Raw genomic sequence first — 23,105 nt, forward strand, 5'->3', positions numbered from 1 at the left:
CATCTCTCTTCTATGTAGGCTTTAAGAAGATTTCCCTGTGCAAGTCTCTTAGCAGGCTGATTTTCTTTCAAACTCCCCAGAACCATACCAGTGGATTCTTTTAAGTTTGGGAGAGAGAAAAAAATTGAACAGTAGTGGCAAGGGCTGCATTTTTTGTATGTCCATACAGAAAAGGTTTATAGGTGTACATAAATATATATCTATTTTATATACAGCTACACACATACACCTATATCTATATAGAGCCATATTTATATATACCAATACATATACACCCATATTTCAACATCTTTGGGGGTGCCATGGACAGTGGCATGGAGTACAGCCTCAGCAAGTTTGCTGAGCACACCAAGCTGTGTGGTACAGCAGACAGGCTGGAGGGTAGGGATGCCATCCAGAGGAACCTGGACAGGCTGCAGAGGTGAGCACAAGCCAACCTCAGAAGGTTCAACAAGACCAAGGGCAAGGTACTACATTTGGCAAGCACAAATCCAGGCTGGGCAGTGAGTGGCTGGAGAGCAGCCCTGAGGAGAAGGACTTGGGGGTGCTGCTGGAGGAGAAGCTCAACAGGATCCAGCAGTGTGCACTTGCAGCCCAGAGGGACAACCAAAGCCTGGGCTGCAGCAGCAGAAGTGTGGCCAGCAGGGCCAAGGAGGTGATTCTGCCCCTCTACTGCACTCTGGTGAGACCCCACCTGGAGTACTGCATCCATTTCTGGAGCCCCCATTACAAGAAGGATGTGGAGATGCTGGAGTGTATCCAGAGAAGGGCCACTGAGATGCTCAGAGGCTGCAGCAGCTCTGCTGTGAGGACAGACTGAAAGAGTTGAGACTGTTCAGTCTGGAGAAGAGGAGGCTCCCAGGTGACATTCCTGTGGCCTTCCAGTATCTGAAGGGGGCCTACAAAAAAGCTGAGGAAGGACTTTTTAGGCTCTCAGGTAGCAACAGGACTGGGGGGAATGGAGCACAGCTGGAGATGGGTAGGTTCAGACTGGACGTGAGGAGGAAGTTGTTGAGCATGAGAGGGTTGAGAGCCTGGAATGGGTTGCCCAGGGAGGTGGTTGATGCCCCATGGCTGGAGGTGCTTAAGGCCAGGCTGGATGAGGCTGTGGGCAGCCTGCTCTAAGGTAGGGTGTCCCTGGGCATGGCAGGGGGGTTGGAACTGGCTGCTCCTTGTGGTCCCTTCCAACCCTGACTGATTCTATGATTCTATATTTATATATACACCTATACTTATCTATACCTATATTTATATATACCTGTACATATACACCTATATTAGTATATCCCTATATTTATATATACACACACATGCAGACACAGAACAGCTGCTCACATCTCTTAGGCACAAGGCTGAGTCAATCCAGTTTGAATTGTTCTGAGTCTTTCCACCAGCCAACAAACAGAAGACCACGCAGCAGAAGAGACACTGAAAAACAACCCACAAGGGCACCAACATCTTGGCCTGCTACCAATGTCCAGTAACATGTGATTTCTTTCTTGGAGCATGATCCAGCTCCCACTGAACTCGGTGGACATTTCACCAGCAGCTTCAGTGGGAGCTGGCTCAGCCTTCAGTCATTTTCCCCTTGGATTGGCAAGGGATGGAAATGCTTGAGACGCAGCGCAGCACGGAGAGCTCCTGATGGGAGGAAATAACACATCATCAGCTTTTTGGCTGATCAAGTAATGGGCAGTGAGGCTAAGTGCTGCCCAGCTGCTGCAAGGATGGACAGCAACCATAACACTCCACAAAAGGAAGGTGTGGTTCATGCTGAAGTTCTCCTTTCCAACAGAGAATAAAAATGATTCAGAGATGACAACTGCCTAAGAGCTACCAATATTTGACCACCTACTAACATGGAAACCTTACCAACAGGTCCAGTTGCCCAATACTTAAAACAAATCTTCTTCCAAGAGACAGAAATACATTGCTACTAAAAAGCAAACCACTGACCAGCACTTGGCAAGCTGAGTTCTGCTCACACCCTCACAAGGACCAATGTGGTGCCTCGGTGTAGCACAAACAGTGCACTCAAGGGTACCATGACACCATCACAGAGGCAGGAGTTGTGTGTGCACACCTGAACAAATTCCTGCACAACATCCCACTCGCATCTGCTTTTATTTCAACCAAGTCCATTCCTATTATCTGGTTAAAACGTGCCTTTGATTTAGCTCAATCTGTGACCACCAGGGTGCCTGCTGCAATGTGCACAGCACATGGCAGTGCTTATAATGTCAATAGGGAGGTCTGAAACACACCGCTTTTATCTGCACTTAACTTTTATTGTCATGGGCTTCCCCTGGGCTTTTCCTTTTTCATCATTTAAAACTGACCTTTTCTCTTCTTCTGCCTTAAATAAAAGGACAATTGTCTACTGCTAGTGACTAGGTCACTAATAATCCCCAGTGAACAACAGAATGCCTCAGGCTGTCAGTATCAATACTGATTTTATCACAACTGCTTTTATCCTGGCTGAAATAAATTTACATTAAAATCGGGGATTTGGCACACACATGTAAAAAGAGCATATTTGATTACGGATACACTCTAAAATCTTGACCTAGACCCCTTTTCAGCATTGATTCCACCATTAGCTTCTTTCCATGCCTTTCCCTGTGCCGAGTGCAGAAGTCCATCACAGGACACCTTGGAGGCACTCCTAAACCAGCAGCTAAGGGATTTGCCTCTGTACATTTTTGATGCTAAGGTAAATCTATTGCAGTAATGATTTTTGATTAACACCCTTCTAATCTAATGAACTCGGGGAAGGCAAATGCAGCCCTGCTTTCCCTTTGTTCAGAAGCTGTCTCCGTTACGCATTTGGCCTCTGCTGACGGCTAGAACGATGACTTCAGGGATGCTGTAACTGCACGGGCAGTTACCCGACTTGCCTGGGACAGGGCAGGATGTTTTTGCCTCTGAACTATCCCTGCCATTAAGAAATTTGCTTCTTTGTGCAGTGTCAGCTAAATATAACCTCAGCTAAATTTAAAAGTGTTGGTGAAAGTTACAGTGATCAGAGTATCAAGCCAAAGTGCCAGACCACAGTGGATTGCCAAGACATCCTGTAAGGATGCTCTTGTGTTCAGAAAACAGGCTCAGTACTTCCTAAAGGGTAAAGAAACACCTCCAGCCTTATCTGGTTTTAAAGAGTGTAGAAAATGGCACACTCTCCTAGCAACACAAGAACAGAAGGGCAGCAATAGCTGTCACAAACTCTTCCCGAGGACATCAGCAGTTACTGAACGATGCCTTGTGCCAAACGTACATCTGTGGATTATGTCAGGCCTTAAGAGATCCCCACAGGCACAATGAACTGCAGAAGATGAGTATATTTATATATAAAAGGAGCCACTGAAGGAGATCATACTATCAATTTCCCCACGTGTCCCCCAGATCCATCCACACACAGGTACCTTGCTCAATACGCTTCTCAATGAAAGGCTGTGAACGTCGTAGATAAGAAACCACTGAGCCCTGCTTTGGGACCATGGAACACTGTTAAAGATCAACATGAGTTTGTACAGATGAAAATGGGATTTACCTTGAGGAGACTGAGGCAGCAGTTTATCCCACAATGCTGTTAACAGAGATGCTGTATGTACAAACCTTACTGCTATACAAATGGAACTAACAAGTCTTAATTGGTGAAGCTCTACATCAGAGGAACAAACGGCTGCAGAAATGCTCTTAGGCCTCTGCCTTACAAATGAAACAAGACAGTATCAAGCAAAGCTATCTGCTGATACACTGAAATATGACAATAGGGACCAGACACCTACTGGTAAGGCCTATAATAGAGGTAAACTATCAGTTACTGCTCTATCATTCCCCAGTGATTCAGAAGCACTTATCTCAAACACACAGATGATGTCTCAACTATAATCAGATCTGCCTTAATAAGCAGACATTACATTAAAAACCAATTTGAGAGAGACCTCTGAGGCCAGTTGATAGAGCAGCCCTGCTGAATAAATACTAAAACTTACCAAAACACATGTTCAGAAATGAACTCTGTGCTCAGACAGAGAAACGTGATTGATGTAACTGAAACGACAGCAGGAGGCAAGGCAATGCTCCTGAAAGCCATTCAGAGGTAGAGTCCACGCCCCAGCATGCCAGCTGAGTGGGGTGTGGTGGAGGTTCAGGGAGAAGCACCGGTGGCTAAGTAAACTGATGAATCCTCACCCAAAATCCCACGCACAGATGGGAAATGACTCTGCTGTTTCTGCATGCACACATCTGTGCAGCTCGGCACAGGCTTTAGCCATCTGAAGAAGTGCTAACCTGTTCCGAGCCAGCACTAATTGTTTGCCTTTTCCTCCCTGCCCTCAATGCATCTTTCAGAGTTGGCCTTCGGGGAGGAGAGATCTGAGGACACCTGGCAAGTGATTCATCAGCAGATACACCACCATGATGGAGATGATGCTGATAAGGGTGATGTGACCTGAAAAACAGGGTTCTCTGTATAGAGAAAGGAAGAAAAGATGCCCTGAAAAAAACCTCGTGGAAATGCAGCTCCGGGCTGTGCATTGCAAACAGCACACACCGAGGTGGTGGGTTCAGGAAGGGGGGGAAAGGAGTGGGGTTTTGTTTGCTGGAGACGCTCAGGGTCTTTGATCGATGATGCATCCAAAACATAAAAGACAAAACATATGGCACGCAGCTATTGCGGGGCCGGGCACCCGAGCGAGCTGCCTGCCTGCCTCCCCACCCGGGCAGCCTCCTGCAGCACACCTCACAACGCGGGGCAAAGCCCGGCCGCAATCAGCAGCGAAACAAAGGCCTCAGACACAAAGTCAGCTCCTGCCCGCAGCGCCCAGGTGAAGCGCAGCCAGGCTGCAGGCCCGGCGGCACGCAGGGAGGAGAGGGGCGAAGGGAATCCGCACTTACATGGCCTCTGACGGCTCCCGGTTCAGGCTACCTGCCTGTGCCTGCTGCAGGGACTGCGACCCTCCCATCCTCAGCGTGCCCTGGGCTGGAAGCGAGATGCGAGCAGGGCCAGCGTCCTCCCAGAGCCCTCCGAGCTCTGCCCGTGCCGAGCCGGCGATGCTGCACTGCAGATGGGAACAGCTGCTCGCATCAGGGGCAGCACAAGCAGAAACACTCCGGCAGCAGCTTCTCTTCTCTGAACTGTTGCCAGTGGATTTTTTAAGTTGGTTTTTTTTTGTTGGTGGTGGGTTTTTTTTCCTATCCAGATGAAGGCTATTTAGAAAATCAAATCAAATCCCAGCCGGTGTGACAGGCTAATCATCTGCTGCACATCAGTGGTCCAACAAGCGGCTACGGTGCAGGCGCCTCCACCACAGGTCTATTGGCTACTGAGGCTGGCTTCAAGGAGGGGGGGGGGGGGAGAAAAAAAAAAACCAACAAAAAAACAGAAAAGAAAAAAAAAAGGGGGGGAAAAAAAGGAAGAAGAAAAGCAGACCCTCCCTTTAAGCACACATTGTCAGCTACTGTGGCTCCCTAAGGACCTCCAGGCAGGACCATTCTATATTGTGTTGACTCAGCTGATTTGAAATGCAAATCCGCGGCAGCGCTGGGTGCCCTGCATGCATCGCCCCGCGGTCAGAGGCGCGGAGTGCCTGCCAGCATCGCTGCCGAGAGCTCTGAAGGGCTCAACGGCTGCTTTCGCTTTTTCTGGCTTCACTTCTGCGAAGGAGCTCATCCCTCTCGCCAAAAAAAAAATGGAATCTTCCATGAGGAGCGTAGGGAGAATATCATGAGCAGCCAAGGTAAACAAGCCAATGTGGGAGCAGGCAGACCCTGCCCAGCGCATCAGGGCACTTAACCATTCTGCTTCTGTCTGTGCAGGCACAGGATCGGGGGGTGCAGAGCCGTGGGGATGCTCATCGGGGAATCACAGAACGACAGGGGCTGGAAGGGACCTCCAAAGCTCATCCAGTCCAACCCCCCTGCTGGAGCAGCATCACCTAGAACAGATCACACACATCTCCAGAGAGGGAGACTCCACAACCGCCCTGGGCAGCCTGTTCCAGCGCTCTGTCACCCACGGGGGAAAAAATCCTCCTGGTGTTTAAATGAAAGTTCCTATGCCTCAGCTTCCACCCCTTGCCCCTTGTCCTGTCACAGGGGGCGTCACCGAGAAGAATACTGATGTGATTACTAGCCTGGAAAGTACCAGCCCAAGCAAACAGCATTCCAAAGCCTGCAGATACAGTTCTCATTTCTCCAGTACCGTGGGACTGGGAATTCACCTGCACAAGAAGCTGAAAGGGCTGGACAGCATCATTCTCCACATCACCACCTTCAGCAAACAGCAGGCACTCCACAAGCAAGTTATGTTTCACATCACTGAAGGAGCCATCAGCTGCACTGCTGGCTGTGTCAGGAATTAAGCTCTAGGGACACAAATGGCTTCACAGAATCACAGAATCACAGAGTGTCAGGAGCTGGAAGGGACTTCCAAAGCTTATCCAATCCAACCTCTCTGCCAGAGCAGGATCACCCAGAGCAGATCACACAGGAACACATCCAGGTGGGTTTTGAGTATCTCCTGAGAGGGAGACTCCACAGCCCCCCCGGGCAGCCTGTCCCAGTGCTCTGTCACCCTCACAGGGAAAAAATTCCTCCTTGTGTTTAAATGAAACTTCCTCTACCTCAGCTTCCACTCAGTGCCCCTTGTGCTGTCATCAGGCATCACCCAGCAGAGCCTGGCTCCAGCCTCCTGGCACTCACCTGCACATCTTTATAAACACTGATGAGGTCACCTCTCAGGCTCCTCTTCTCCAAGCTAAAGAGCCCAGCTTGAAGCTGTGTAACAATTCTGCATGCCTGACAGGGCAGAGAGGTCAAAATGATCTGACACATTTAACAGAACTATTAAAGCATAGAAGCTTCCAAGCACCTACTACAGCATGCTTCAGGGCAGGCCTCTCCAGGCTCACACCTTAATACCTTCTATTTCCCCCCCCCCTTGGCTTCCAGAAAGACAAATCCATTAGGATTTGCTTACTTTACAGAAAGAAGGGCTGCTGTATACATTTGCAGTAAACTGTTCTTGGGATAAGTAGAAACACAAATGCTTAGTGAACATGAAGCACATTTCCAGGGACTGCCTAAATTAAACTCTCTTTTATGAACAGCATCAATATGCTTTTTTTAACCACCCACCCCTTTTTTTTTTCCTTTTTTCTTTCCCTATTTTTTCAACTAGGGGGGAAAAATCTGGTGAGCCAGCACTCCATTTAGCCACAGACTTCTGAGCAAGATACAGTTTTGATGTTGTTTTGTTTCTTGGAAAAGTCCAATACTGATTTCTAGTCTCTCTTGTTGTGCAATGCTGGTCTCAAGTCATAGAAGCAACCAGGTTGGAAGAGATCTCTAAGATCATCCAGTCCAACCTAGCACCCAGCCCTGTCCCATCAACCAAACCATGGCACTAAGTGCCCCATCCAGGCTTTTCTTGAACACCTCTAGGGACAGTGACTCCACCACCTCCCTGGGCAGCCCATTCCAATGCCAATCACTCTTCTCTGCCAACAACTTCCTCCTAACATCCAGCCCAGACCTCCCCCTGCAGCACCACCACCTCACCCTGGGACTCAGCTTCATAATTCCTGGCACCCAGCTGGGTATCTGAGCTTCAGATAACCTCCAAGCTCTAAAACACAGTCCAGTTCTGATGCTCCCTTGTCAAGGTGGTGCAGCTCATTACACCTTCTGTATTTGCCAGCTCCCAGGGGAAGGCTCTTACTATCTGGGCAGCATGACTAGAAGCAATGGAGCAAAACTAGAAGTGGGTAGATTCAGAGTGGTCGTTAGGAAGAAGTTCTTCAACATGAGGGTGGTGAGACCCTGAAACAAGTTTTCCAGGGAGGTGGCAGAAGCCTCATCCCTGGAGGCTTTTGTGGCCAGGCTGAATGTGATTCTGGGTGTCCCTGCCCAGGGCAGGAGGGCTGGAAGTGGATGATCCTTGAGGTCTCTTCCAACCCTGAGAGTCTGGTGATTCTGTGATGACCTGCCCAAACAGCCACTTCCAGTCACCACTGGACAAGAGATGAGGAACCAGACTCATCCCAGGCACCATCACAACTCTACAACTCTCAGGGATGAAAACACAGGAGAGGGGTCACTTGACAGGCTTGTACCTCTGCTTTGCTCGAGAATCCAGGCTGCTAGAGAACCCAGGCCTCTTACTGCAGCATTCACCTCATCAGAAATTTACCAGGATAAGCATAAAATGCCATGAACTGGATGATTTTGTTAATGACAGCGAATTAGTAGAGCCAAATCGAAACACAACTCTGCAGAATTTTAACACAGTGCCACATAAACATCTATCTGCAGCATCCCCAAGTAGAACAGAATTTGAAGAAAGGCTATGAAAAGCCCCATGGAGACTCCAGCAGCAGCTATGGAATGATTAACAACTCCACTATTTCCATCTAATATGGGAAATGAATGGCAGCAGCCAACAGGCTAGAAGGAGATGGCTATATTCAGAGAGCCCATTAAGCTGAGCTTACAGCTCAGCTGCAGTTTTACACGTGGCAGCTCTACTCCACTCCAGAGCAATGGTCTTTTGAATATCCTAAATGCTCTCTGCTTGATTTCATTGGTTACAGAGAAAAGGAAGGCACTGAGTAAAAAAAAAAGAATAGCTAGGAAGGCAAACACTGTATTGGAAAAAGCAAAAGCAGGTACCTGGAATCCAGCAGGGACAGCACAGGCACTGTCTGTACCAGACACTAAGATCACAGAATCAAGCGGGTTGGAAGAGACCTCCAAGATCATCCAGGCTGACCTAGCACCCAGCCCTGGCCAATCAACCAGACCATGGCACTAAGTGCCTCAGCCAGGCTTTGCTTGAACACTTCTAGGGATGGCAACTCCACCACCTCCCTGGGCAGCCCATTCCAATGCCAATCACTCTCTCTGTCAAGAACTTCCTCCTAACATCCAGCCTAGACCTCCCCCAGCACAACTTGAGACTGTGTCCCCTCGTTCTGTTGTTGGTTGCCTGGGAGAAGAGACCAACCCCACCTGGCTACAGCCTCCCCTCAGGTAGTTGTAGACATCAATGAGGTCACCCCTGAGCCTCCTCTTATCCAGAAGAGAAAGAGAATCAAAATAAGCCCACTGTCAGAGGATTTATGGATGCCCCAGGCACTTCAGCCTGGGGATGGAGAGCCAGACAACAACTCACTGTGATCCCTGCTGTAAAACAAAGACTATTTAAGTATTCAGTATCATCATTTCTCTTCCTACCTGCTTCATCCCTTTAAGCAAAAGCCACATTTCAGCCTATGCTAAATGAATGTTTTATTGAGACCTGCTGTCTACTGGGTACTTGTTTAAAACACTGCACCAGCTCCTAAATATTTGGGTTGAGTGCATTTCATGTTTATATATGAACTCAGACTTGAGACACTTGCACTCCATCTGAATTTTTTTGGCCTCCATCAAGAAAAAACAAACCTAAAACAGTGCTGGACAGGGCTGTGGTAAGGTTTATGCTACACTGAAATTTATGTTGTGTTTCTTTGCTCTTGGCTTCATTGCCCATCGTGCTGGGCATGTGCATCAGCTAGGAACATCCACCACATGCACACACAAGGAAACATCAAAGAGCTTGCTGAAAGAAAAGCCTCCCCCATGCATCTATCCCCCTCGGGAAGGACTGGGGCAATGGTTAGGGTTAGCTTTACCCCCTAGCTGCAATGCATTATTGAGGTGTTGTGCAGAAATCAGCACCATATAAAGCAAAGTGCACAGACAGAGCAAAACCAAACATGCCCAAAACAAAAAAGGGGTTCTCTGGTATTCTGAAGGCTGCTGCCAAAGCTCTGAGGCACAGTACTACCTACAGATCTCAACCAAACAACAGATGATGAGAAAATGTTAAAGCAAAGGACAGATTTTACTGCTTAAACACAATCCCATCCCCCACCCAGTACTTCGGTTTTAATAATTAAGTTTATTGAATCTGAATTTGAATCTCAAAGCTTTGAATGCAGCCTAGGAAGAAGCTTTCACCCCGAGGACTCCCTTATTTGTAGGCTGCCTGGTATCAAAGGGCTGCTGGCTAGGGCATCCACAACATCAAACTGCCATGAAACAGCAGCATCTTTCCTAAAGGACTTGCTTCAGAAGCAAAGGCTGCTCTGTAAAGCCCTGGTTGTCAGGCAGAGCAGTGCCTCCGGGAGGCTGGCTGCACTTTGGAGAAGCCATTAGCACATAACAGCATTGACATCTTTTGAAGTGCACTGGTGACAGCCCTTTTAGGACACCTAGGGCTGGAGACTCCTGCAGTCTGAAAGCCTTCCAGCAGCACCAGCCCTGCCCTCCTGCGCTATCCAAGCACAGGCTCCCTCTGCTACCTCCTTCCCAGAAATATGCCTCTCTCAGGACCAGTGTTGGCCAGATTGGTCAAGCAAACTGTTTTCTGGCTTTCCAGGTTTGGAGTTCATCTTTCTAAAGGTTAGCCAGTAAGCAGACTGACAGGCTTTTAAAGAATTCAAGGATGCTTCACTACAGGCTCTAGACATGTTGCTTAGATTCCTGTGCTCATTTACTCACCATGCACTCCTTCAGGCCTGGGACACTTGGGATTTCTTTTTGCTGGTGCTTATCCTCCAAATCATTCTCTGTCATGCAGGCAGATATTTTGCTCTTTAGTCTTACCTCCCTCTCTAGTTGATTGGACAGGGCTGGGTGCTAGGTTGGACTGGATGATCTTGGAGGTCTCTTCCAACCTGGTTGATTCTATGATTCTATGATTCTCTAAAGTGACCAAAAGAGGATATACTTTAGAATTTTCACTTGCCTTGAGTAGAGTCACTTAAAAGGTCTCCTCAGGCAATAAGCTGCTGATATTACAACATATTTCATAGAATCATAGAATCAAACAGCTTGGAAGAGACCTCCAAGATCATCCAGTCCAACCTAGCACCCAACCCTATCCAATCAACCAGACCATGGCACTAAGTGCCCCACCCAGTCTTTGCTTGAACACCTCCAGGGACAATGACTCCAACACCTCCCTGGGCAGCCAATTCGAGATCAATCTGTTCAATAAGCACTTTGTCTGCTCCTCCACTCCTCTGGATTAACGTGCTGCAAGTGCTTCCCCTGCACTCAAACACACTGCAGGAAAGAAAATCCCTGAATTTTCAGCCTGAGCACACTGACAGAGTATTTCCATCTGCCAAATCAAAGTAAAACTGAGTGCCCAGTGACAGTGCAAGCAGGATGGACAGTGCAGATCAGAGGGAATAAACACTGCAAGGGGGTTCCAAAACAAAAAAATCAACATAAGAATGAAAATAAACCAACAAAGTTACTGTGATCCCTGGCAGGGCAGGGTTGGACTTGATCATCTCTTTAGGTTCCTTCCAACCCCTAACACCCTGCGATCCCCCACCCCCACTGGCCACTGCTTGGTTGCTACGGTCACTGCTTAATCTAAATTGCAAGTGAGTTTAATGGCATTAGGAGTTATGAATAACCAGGATGCCTGCTCAGTTGCTGAGATTTCCATCATGGGAAACCCACAGCAGAGATAACAAAAGGGGCCCCTGCACGCTGCTATTCAGGGTGCCAGGGGCCCCGCAGCCGCTCGGCGGTCAGCAGTGAATTATCATCAGTAACGTGAGAACTGAACCCGGAGGAGGATTCCATCTCCAGAAGGGCTTTATGAAATTCAGAAGCCACACAAACAGGGAGATTAGCTTTAGGAGAGCCGAGCGGGGCAGTCTCCCTGCTGGCTGCGCAGAGATCTCACCGCAGCAACAGGGAGGTCTACCACGCAGAAATGCAGAGCAGACACAAGTTCAGGCAGAGCAGATGCAAGTTGAGGCTCAAGGTCGGTCAGAGCTCTGCAGAAAGCTCTTCCTCTGCACCATTCCTTGCAGCCTCTGGCCTGTCACTTGCTGCCTTGCCTTGCCTTGCCTTGCCTTGCCTGCCCAGGCACAGACCCTCCAAGTGCAGACTCCACTTGCATCATGCTGAATTCTCCGCATCGCAAACACACTTTGAGCCACTGCTTCCCAAAGTTCTGGCCCAGCTTTCAGCCCACAAGCACACCCACACCAAAGGAGGGAGTTTGTTTTACTGCTGAGTGTGCCTCTGCAGGCCACTTCCAGGAGCTAAATGTCCAAACTTCTGCTGACATCTCCACATGCCAGAGTTAAAGAGCAGCCATCGCTGACCTCGCTCTCCCTCCTGGCTTCCATGCTTCCTCCTAAGCCTCCAAACATCCCGAGAGGAAGATTCCTGAGACAGCTGGAGCCAGCCTTGTTAGGAGAGGAGCTGCACAACGCCGGGGGTGGGGCTGAGCTGACATTTTTAAAGGCTTTCATGCACTTGCCCCTAGCTAACATCAGCACAAATAACACTCTCTGGGGGTACCTTGTTGCAGGAGATTTCAGGAGGCAGAATCCAAAGGTCTCTTGGCCTCGGGGCCTGCATGAATAATCAGGTTGTGAAAATGCAGGATGAAGAAATCAGACAGGAAGAGTATTCCTGCCTGCTGTGGGTCTTTGCTGTGACTGGCAAGGGTGGGTGGCCAAAGAACAGCTGGGTTAACTCCTTAGGGATATTAACTTGCAGCTCCAGTTGGGTCTCCAAAGAGTTCACTGAGATTGGAAGTCTTCTCAGTATTTATCAGGAGCTTTGGTTTTGTTTGCAAAAGATTTAGCATTAGGGCAGAGTGGTCCAAACCTACAGATAACATTGATCATTGGATATACAAACCACACCTGACTCAACACTTTTAACCCATGGGTTACATGCTCTAGCACAAGAGGTGATCCCACGCAAGTCCTCCACTCTCCTGGCACTTTGAAGCTTCTCTGGTGCCCTCAGAGCTGTCACCACATGTGCCACAGTGCCAGGAGACAGCCACCCCAAGCCAGGTATATAATCTCTGCCTTCAGTGGGCATTGCCTGTCTTGTAGTGTTGATGCAGGATGATTAATGCTGTTCTGAGACTCCTTGTGGATGGGTTATAATTAAGTGCAATGACACATTCATTTTCATGCTGCTGAACCCTGCTCTTGCAGCAAGGAAATTACCATACACTGCCTGAGGGAACCTGTAAAACACACAGCAAACCACAGAGGGCTGCCAGTGCCCTTCTGCCCACTGCCACACGCAGAGAGAAGCTGTACAACACACACAAATAATTGCTCTCTTTGAGCACAAAGGTGTGGGCAGAATGATCCCCAGAGAGCCCCAACTCACAGCAAAGGTATGGTGAGCAAAGCTGCTGTCAGGCAACCAGGAATGTTCTGCCTTTTAAGTAAGCCATTCCTGAAAGCTCTTTGTGGAACTGCTGCTGGTTTATGGAAGTTCCAGTATCTGAAGGGGGCTACAGGAGGGCTGAGGAGGGGCTATTGGCAAGGTGTTGTAACGACAGGACAAGGAAGAATGGGTTTAAACTGGCAGAGGGGAGATTTAAACTGGATGTTAGGAAGAAGTTCTTGACAATGAGGGTGGTGAGACACTGGCACAGTTCCAACCCCCTGCCATGGGCAGGGATACCCTACCCTAGAGCAGGCTGGCCAGAGCCTCAGCCAGCCTGGCCTTAAACACCTCCAGGGACAAGGTTTCCACCACCTTCCTGGGCAACACCTTCCAGTTTCTCAGCATCCTCATGCTGAAGAACTTCTTCCTAACATCCAGGATGAATCTACCCATTTCTAGCTTGGTTCCATTCCCCCCAGTCCTATCACTACCTGACAGCCTAAAAAGTCCCTCCACAGCTTTCTTGTTGCCCCCTTCAGATACTGAAAGGCCACAATAAGGTCACCTGGGAGCCTTCTCCGCTTCAGACTGGGCAGCCCCAACTCCCTCAGTCTCTCCTCACAGCAGAGCAGCTCCAGCCCTCTGCTCATCCTTGTGGCCCTTCTCTGGACACCTTCCAGCATATCCATCAAAGGGATGGATCAGGTCTTCAGACCTGCCCAGCTCTACCCATAATAAGACAAGCTACACTCACTAGCAGTACTTAGCACTTCTCCCTAATTATGGAGTGTCTGTGACAGTTCATAACATGGCCATTATAATCACAGAGGAGCCTACAATGCCTCGAGGATCCATTCTGCAACAGACTGTGCAGTGGCACAGCCTCTGCAGAAGTTTAGCCCCTCTGCTGTACAGGCAGCTGCCATAAACATGACTGAGTGAAGCCTAACCCAGTTTAGTTGCTGTTATTCCCTTGGCTGGTTTGGCCTGACACACCTGAACCACATCAAAATGCAAGATGGTCCAAGAAGGGCTGATCATAACAGCAAAGAGCTGTTTGGGCAACAGCAGCTCTGCTTTCCAAGTGGAGGTCAGAATTATCTTTGGTCCCACAGGCATCTCTAAATTCTCACCTCTGTAAGCATCTTCATTTTCATGAAGATCAGTGCAGGTCTGTGTTTGGTACAAAAAGAACAACCACACCAGTGCACCTTCAGAGGAAGGAGGCTGGGGGTGGAACTGCTGTTCTCAAGGCACAACCAGGATGCCTGCTGGTGAACAGTCTGGTTCCTGACAGCCTAGGCTGGGGTTGAGTCTGCATTAAGCAGTTTTACTAATATTATTACTTCATTACACCACTGTTTACCTCCTCTAAGAGATTCTTCAGCACACACAGCCATTTGCATTATTAAACACACTACATCATTATCAAAACCAAACAGAAACCTGAGGCACAGGCCAACCTGAATAAGCAAGCAAAGCAGCTCTGCTTGTCTGCAGAGTTCTAAACTCACTTCTGCTCTCTTTGATGCTACATTCCAGAGAAAAGGAGAAAAAAGCCCCACCCCAACAAGAAACCCATCGCCATGTGTTTTGGTGGTTTCAGTTTGTGTTTGTGAACTACAGTCACTTGTGATGACATCAAAGCACTCCCAGGATGTGAGATTTGGTCCAGGGTGTCCACACAGTGAAAATCATTTTGGATGATTCTCTGGAAGAGTTAACACACTGAGGTCACTGTTGTCTAACTTACAACCTCCCCTGACTCTTTCCCTCTGTGTTTAAAGGATGACCACGGCACCTACCCTTCCTTCAGACAATTCTCTCCAGGTTACAGAGCTGGCACACTGGCATCAAACAGACCTTTGGGGACTTGTGTTCCCCACCACCCCCAAGTGTGCATCCAATGCAGCACCACGGAGGAGGACTGCACAGCAGGCTTGGCCCCAGCACAGCAAGCACACACACTGAAGGTGAACATAGCATGTGCTGGCTTAAATCATCACAACTTCAAGTTCTTTACTATCAGGGTGGTGGAACACTGAAACAGGTTGCCCAAGGAGCTGGTGGAAGCCTCTCTCCTGGAGACATTCAAGGTTAGGCACGATGGGGCTGTGAGCAGCTTGATCTAGTTGAGGATGCCTCTGCTTACTGCAGGGGGGTTGGACAAAATGACCTCTGGAGATCACAGGCTCACAGGATATCAGGGGTTGGAAGGGACCCAAAGAGATCATCCAGTCCAACCCCACAGCCAAAGCAGAATCTAGTTCAGGTCACACAGGAACACATCCACAGACAGGCCTTAAAAGGCTCCAAAGTAGGAGACTCCACAACTTCTCTGGACAGCCTGTGCCAGTGCTCTGGGACCCTTCCAGTCAAGAAGTTCCCCCTTGTGTTGAGGTGGAACCTCCTGTGCTGCAGCTTCCATCCACTGCTCCTTGTCCTATCCCAGGGTGAGCAGAGCCTGTCCCCTCTCTCCTGACCCCCAGCCCTCAGATAGTTATAAATATTTATTAAATCCTCTCTCAATCTTCTCCTCTCCAGACTAAGCAGCCCCAGGACCCTCAGCCTCTCCTCATCAGGCAGTGCACCAATCCCCTCATCATCTTCACAGCCCTCCCTTGGATTCTCTCCATCAGATCCCTGTCCCTCTTAAACTGGAGAGCTCCAAACTGAATGCAGTACTCAGGATGTGCTCTCACCAGATCCCTTCCAACCCAGTGCATTGTCATGCACTCTACATTTGTTAGCTCTTATACTGTGGGTGGGGTTTTCAATGGCATTTGCTGATGGTTATTTATTCACTGTTGCACAGCAGAACACATCTGTTGTGTGCAGCACTGGTGGTCCAAGGCAATCTCCTGATCCCTGACATGTCTGGATAGAGCTTTAGTGTCACAGCTATTTCCCGTGGTGTCTTCTGTCTTGTCTTGGTCTTGTCACAAGCCAGCAATCTCTATCTGTGGGGTGGAGGAAACTATTCTCCTGGGAGTGCCCATTTAATATTCTCAGATGTGCTGTGACCTTTCCCATTAATAGATGTCACAACACAGGCATGCCTTGACTGCCCAGCCACAGCAGCACACTCCTTAATGGCCCACAAGAAGCTCTGACATGACAAGCCCAGCACATGGCTCATCCCGTCTATACTTGAGATGGGAGGGCCCAGTCTGGGGGGTGTCCAAGTGATAAAATGCCTTGGGCCATCTATCAGACCCCACAGCAGCAATCAATGCAAGTCTGAAGGAGAAAGCTTTAAAATCAAGATAATTTGACACCTCTGCAGCAAGAGCAAAGCCAAACTTCCTTCACAGGATCATAGAAGGGTTTAGGTTGGAAGGGACCTCAAAGCTCATCCACTTCCAACCCACTGCAATAGACAGGGACACCTCCCACTAGAACAGGTTGTTCAAGGCTTCATCCAACCTGGTCCTGAATACCTCCAGGGAGGTTATGGAGCACAGAATCACAGAATGTGATTCCTGTGATTCTTTGATCACATTCTGTGATTCTGTGCTCCACAACTTCCCTGGGCAACCTGTGCCAGTGTCTCATAACCCTCACTGTCAAGAACTTCTTCCTAGCATCCAGTTTCAATCTCCCCTCTGCCAGTTTAAACCCATTCCTCCTCATCCTGTTATTACAAGATCTTGTCAGTAGTCCCTCCCCAGCCTTCCTGTAGGTCCCCTTCACATACTGGAAGGCTACTACAAGGTCTCTTCGACGACAATGCAAATCAGTTGGGTGGGGTGGGGGAGATGCTTGCAGCATCTGAAGGGGAATGAGTAGAACCAGTGTGAAGGAGATCAGCATGACCTGCTCTTGTAGCTTCACCAAAAAAAAACAGACTCAAAAGCAAACGCCAGAAAAAAAACCAAACAAATGAAACAATCAAAGCAAAACTAACTAGAACTTCAAGAAAAGGATTAAAAAAAACCCCAAAACTCCACCAAAATGTATTCATTTTAAATACTAGTAACCAGTGTAGTCCAAGCTCCCTCTTCTGGTCTTGTGGAGTAAAATAGATTGGAGTGAGCAGGTCCTGATAGTCTACTCCTCGCTTTCAAAACTCGAACAAAACACATGCTGGATTATTCAGCCTCTTTCACACTGCAAGATGGTCAGACCTAGACATTTATGATAACATATAAAATAATATTGCACAATACCTCTTTTTCTCCCTTGGGAAGGCCTCGGTTTGTTGAGCAGGCAGTTCTACAGCACCAGCAGGGGCCGCAGCCAAAGGCACATCCTGAGGCTCAAGGTCATCCACTGCTGTGCAGCTGCTGGGCGTGCAAGTGCTGCAAAACAAGCAGGAACAACAAGCTGACCCATGCCAAAAAAGCTTGAGTGAAGCCTCCTGACATCTGGCTGGAGGGGTTTTAACAAGCACATCATCCTCATCCCAACTCCATCTCCCTCTCACAAATCACTTAGAATCATAGAATCAACCAGGTTGGAAGACACCTCCAAGATCATCCAGTCCAACCTAGCACCCAGCCCTATCCAGTCAACCAGACCATGGCACTGAGTGCCTCATCCAGGCTTTGCTTGAACACCCCCAGGGACGGTGCCTCCACCACCTCCCTGGGCAGCCCATTCCAATGCCAATCACTCTCTCTGTGAAGAACTTCTTCCTAACATCCAGCCTATACCTACCCTGGCACAACTTGAGACTGTGTCCTCTTGTTCTATTAATGCCTCAGTAATAGTGCAAGGTTCCGACAGACCACAGCATTAACTCCCAGAGGAATTTAACATGGTCACAGTCCCAAGTTGTGCCAGGGCAGGTCTAGGCTGGATGTTAGGAGGAAGCTCTTCCCAGAGAGAGTGATTGGCATTGGAATGGGCTGCTCAGGGAGGTGGTGGAGTTGCCATCCCTGGAGGTGTTCAAGAAAAGGCTCAATGTGGCACCAAGTGCCATGGTCTGGTTGACTGGATAGGGCTGGGTTGGACTGAATGAGCTTGGAGGTCTCTTCCAACCTGAGTCTATTCTATTCTACTCCATTCCATTCTATTCCATTCCATTCAACTGTACATGAAACCAGTAAAACAAATCCCCAACAACTGCTTTTCAGTTTTCACACAGCCTTGTTTCCTCCTCATACAACTCAAGCATTCAATCCAGAATACAAGCTGGGGCTCAATAAAAGCAAATTCACTTACTTTAAAAGCTCTTCCCATGCTCTAAAGCTAAAAGCACAATAATCCCTAAACTCAGGACACAAATGTTAAGATTACAGGCCTGTAATGCTGCTGTAGTTGTTAATTCCTACAAGTCCCCCTGTGCTCAGCAAAGCCTCACGAGACTCCAACTCAGAAGCACCACAGCCATGTAATTACTTCCAGAGCAAGGAAATGCAGACTGGAAAGGCTGAGTTTCTTGCTAGCAAGGGAAGGTGCTCTGAGGCAGGTCTGCAGGTCTGCTCCTGCTCCCTGCAGGAAAGGAGCTCTTGCACACAAACTCCAACCAAAGTCTAGGAGCTAAAGCCATCTGCCCAAACCCAGGGCTCTAGCTGCTCCCTCTCCTCAAGGCAGAGCAGAACACACCACTAAAGCCTGATCAACTTTTCCTTAAGCAAAAAGACAAAGTGAAAAAGGCTTTTGAAAGCAGCACAAACAAAACACTTCTCTCCTGCTTCTTCTCATGCTCTTTAAGAGTGTAAGTCCCCCACAGACCCAAAGGACCAGCCCACAGGCTGCGTTCCCTGCCCCTCACTTGAGGCACACTGGTGAGCACACTGCTCACTTGGCCACACTCGTTAAAGTAATGACAGCAAAGAAACTCGACAGCCAATGACTTCATGGCTCAGCAGCAGCAGCAGCCTGGGGTCCTCTCACACCACCCTGTCCTCTCCAGGGCAGCTCCAGCACAGCAGCAGGGCACAGAGGTCCTGGGGCAGCAGCCACACACAGCAGCCTCCCCTAGCAGCCTCCCCTCATGCCAGCTCTTGCCTCAGATGCCACATTTAAGCAATGCTGGTGGGACCAAGCCTTGGGTGAGAAGTTTCTGTTGGGTATCCTGAAGTAAACACAAGCAGCCTTTAGCCTTTCCTTTTAACATTTCCCCTCCCCAGGAATTGCACTCCAATTGCAGAAGGTCGATTAAATGCTGCTACTGACCAAGCACTGGTGAAGTTCAGGGAGAATCATACCATCAGGATTGGAAGGGACCACAAGGACCATCTAGTCCCAGTCCCCTTGCCTTGCTCCCTTCTTTAGGAACACGGATACCAACAGGATAAACATCAACCACATCTCCAACTGTAGCTACAGCACACAGCAGCAGGCAAACAGTTACTGCCCAAAGTCTTCACCCACTAACTTCTGAGCTCATGAAAGCTCTTCCTCAGTGGTTTACCTTGATTACCTCATCTCCATGAAGCTGCTTTGTGCCATGTGGGATAAACACTGTTTATTTCTTCTAAGAAACAGCCTTCCCTTCTTTTCCTTTGCTTTATCCTTTTTTCTTCTCAGTTACTCCAAACTTGTCTGACACTGATGCAGACTTCCTAAATTTCCAGTCCCATGAAGTTAAATTAAATAGCAATTACAAAGCCAATTGCATCCTTTTCCATGCAAAGGCCTTCTCCCTCTGCTAAGAATGTCCCTCTCCTAATATAGCAAGAGCACCAAAGCTATCAGAAGGCAATGTGACTATATAGGGTCACACCAAGATCAGAGAAAGGAAGATTTTAAAGCAAAAGGCAAACTGCTAAAAATAAGCAAATGCTGAACATCTGCTTGGAGAGAAAACAAAAGGCTGCAGAGCCCAAACAGCTCACAAGAGGGCCCAGCCAAGCAACAATCCCAGACGACAGCGCTGGGATAGCTCCTACCTTATGAACCCCTCTCCCACGAATCGTTTGGGCCAGCCCCTGTGCCTCTCTCCCCATCACACAGCCCTCACTGCACAGCCACAGCCCTTCGGCTTCCCCTTCCACATCTCTTCTTGGAAAACAGAACAAGTGTCAGGGATACACTTGGACTGGTGTCTTTCATAAAGCTCTCTGCAAAGCAAAACCAGGAATGTTGGAGGGGCTCTGCTCCCTGTCCCTCACACAGCACATGGGATGCTTTGGTGAGCTACAGCTCTCTGCATGGGATGAAATCCACAAATCATTTCCCTTTGCCTGTCCAGATTTCATCTAAGCCATTGAACAACTGATTTAGAGTCAGAGAAGGGGCTGGGCTGGAAGGGACCTTAAAGATCTTCTAGTGACAGCCTCTCTACGTGGTAGGGACACTTTCCACTAGACCAGCTCAAAGTCCAAGGCTGGGGTCAGCTCTAGTGGTGCTATCCAACCTGGCCTTCAACACTTCCAAGGACAACCTGCTCCAGTGCCTCATCACCCTCACAATGAAGAGCTTCTCCTTCACATCTAACACAGAACTGCTGTCCTCCAGTTTCAAGCTGCCACCCTTTGCCCTATGGCTACAAGCCCAACCTTTCTCATGGGCCCCCTTCAGGTATTGGAAGGCTGCTATAAGCTCCCCCCAGAGACTTCTCTTCCCCAGGCTGAGCCAGCCCAAGTCTTTCAGCCTGTCCTCGTGGCATAGCTGATCCAGCCCCCCGAGCATCTTCATGATCCTCCTCTGGATCTGCTCCACAGCTCCATGTCATTCATGTCTGGATGGGCTCCAATGTGATCTGCTCTAGCTGATCCTGCTCTGGCAGGGGAGCTGGAACAGATGATCTTTCAAGGTCCTTTCCAACCCCTGGCCTTCTATGAGTCTATGATCCTTATGCTGGTGGCCTCAGAGCTGGGCACAGTACTCCAAGTGGGGCCTCACCAGAGTGCAGGAAAGAGGCAGAATCACCTTCCTTGACCTGCTTTTGACACAGCTGAGGATATGTTTGGCATTGTGGGACATGGCCAGGTCACATTTAGCTTCTCATCAACCATCACCCTCCTCCAAGTCCCATTCCACTCAGCCTATACTGATACTAGAGACGAAGGTGAATTTAAGGCTGGATTTAAGGTGAATCCTGTGGAGTAGAGTCATAGGTTGGACTCAGTGATCCTGAGGGGCTTTTGCAACCTGGATGTTTCTGTGAGACTGCCCTGAGCCTCATGCAGGACCTTGCACTTGGCCTTGTTGAACCTGGAGAAGTACCAGAAGGTACCAACCCATGTACCACAGAACTGTAGGACAGGGTAGCTCAGGCTGCCTCTGCTCCTTTTCTCCACAGTTATCACTCTGCCATGGGCTCCACAATATCAAATCATATTGAGCAAGGCCATGAAAAAGTAAGTTTCCAGACTAATCACACCCAGTCTGGGGGCAATATTGCCACACCATTATGTGGGCACTGCTCAGTATGGTTTGCAGGTAGAAGTGCAAGAGCAACATCACCAGGTGGGCATCATGTGCAGGTGGGAGCTGCACACTGGTGGCATAATAAGCCTGGGAAAAGGCAGAAGCACAGCAACTCAGAAATGGTACAGACTAACTGAGGCAGAGTAGCACAGCACAGCAACCCTATCCAAAATCTAGGTTCTGTGCCCATTCCAAACTCTCCAGATGAATTCTGCATCAACTCCAGCACACACATCAATTCCTGGTACCAGCTCCTGGTAGTTGTACAGCTCAGGCATGAGGCAGCTACATTAAGACTTCTACCTCTGCATGGCTCTTACTAAAACAAGATTTGGCATTAAACTTATCTTCCAGCCAGTAATATTCTAGTGGTTGTAGCAAGGATCCAGCCCAAAAGGTCAACTCTTCTCAGTGCACACTGACCTGATTTCTGCACTGGCCAGTTTTGATCCTGTAGAGTCAAGCTGATCAGAAAACATTCTTTAAGCTCCATCTCAATTTCTGTCTGTGCACACAGCCCAGAATACTCCCACCTGCTCGTGCTGCCAGTGCTAAGGAGAGCACACCCTGAGAGCATGGCAGCTTCCCAGGCTGCCAGCTGGGCTGTCAGCTGTGCCACCAGGACAGCCCCATCCACGGATAAAGCAGCAAAGCTTTCAGTGCATGCAACGTCTCCTACCACAAATTCCCTCAGGACAGCTTAGCATGCCCTCTGCACAAGGGGAGCTGGGAAGAGGCACAATGAGGGGAGCACAGCCTTTTGCAGTGCCAGCTCAGGCTGGGAACAGCTTCAGTCCCCACAACTCATGACAGGGCTGCAACAGCTCTGTCTGGCCTGGATTAAACAGCGCGCAGCAGCTCTGCAGCCTCAGCTGGAGATTAAATGCAAGTGCAGAAGCTTTTCTTAGGCATGTGGAAGGGACTAGAGATTGACTTGTCCTGCCTGTCACCTATGGCCTGACCCTGAAGACCACTCATGCAGCAAGTGCTTCCAAGGTGCCATTTCTTCCTGGGCACTTGCAAGGGTTTTTTTTTGCCCATAAGACACAGGCAGCAGGTTGCAGGGAACAGACGAACACTACTCAGATATGTTTAAAACCTCTTTAAGCTTGGAACCCAGCTGAGCTGTTACCTCCTACAGCTGTCACACTTATCTGCCTCCTCTGCCTTTTCCATTTCTTATATAAAACAGAAGTCCTGTGACAGAGCTGTGCACCTGCAGCACAGAAAGAAAGATCTGTCTAGCCAACATTTCTCCTCCTGCAACATGTACTGGCAAACCAGAGGGAACTTGGCCATTGGGTTCCACTGCTGGACAAAAAGCACTTGGCAGAACAGCCACTGAACTTTTTACCTAATTCTTTTCAGGGCACTCCTCTGTAGACACAGTAAATAAAATCTGCTTAGTGGGCAGATGAAACCATGCCTTTCCCTGATCAATATGTCATGTGAGCAGCAAGGCAGGCAGCCAGCCTCAAGAAGCAAAACAAAGATACAGTTTCTTGACTGGACAGATGGAGGGACAACCTGATCTCTTATTATGCACTGCCATCTGGAAGACATTTAGC

The 23,105-nt window shown here is 48.8% G+C and overlaps 1 protein-coding gene across 7 annotated transcripts in view; it reads right to left on the reverse strand.

Moving 5' to 3' along the window:
* Positions 1-23,105, reverse strand: part of TACC2 (transforming acidic coiled-coil containing protein 2) — a 128,017-nt gene that overhangs the window by 74,648 nt on the left and 30,264 nt on the right. For 6 of the 7 annotated variants that reach the window (XM_064144232.1, XM_064144231.1, XM_064144230.1 and 3 more), the window contains exon 3: positions 17,385-17,516. In XM_064144232.1, the coding sequence (XP_064000302.1) occupies positions 17,385-17,516 (132 nt within the window). Of the gene's footprint in view, positions 1-4,899; positions 5,339-17,384; positions 17,517-23,105 lie in introns of those variants that run through there. The other variant, XM_064144235.1, reaches the window with a different exon arrangement.

Source organism: Pogoniulus pusillus, chromosome 6 (genome assembly GCF_015220805.1).
Source record: "Pogoniulus pusillus isolate bPogPus1 chromosome 6, bPogPus1.pri, whole genome shotgun sequence".
Lineage (NCBI taxonomy): Eukaryota > Metazoa > Chordata > Aves > Piciformes > Lybiidae > Pogoniulus > Pogoniulus pusillus.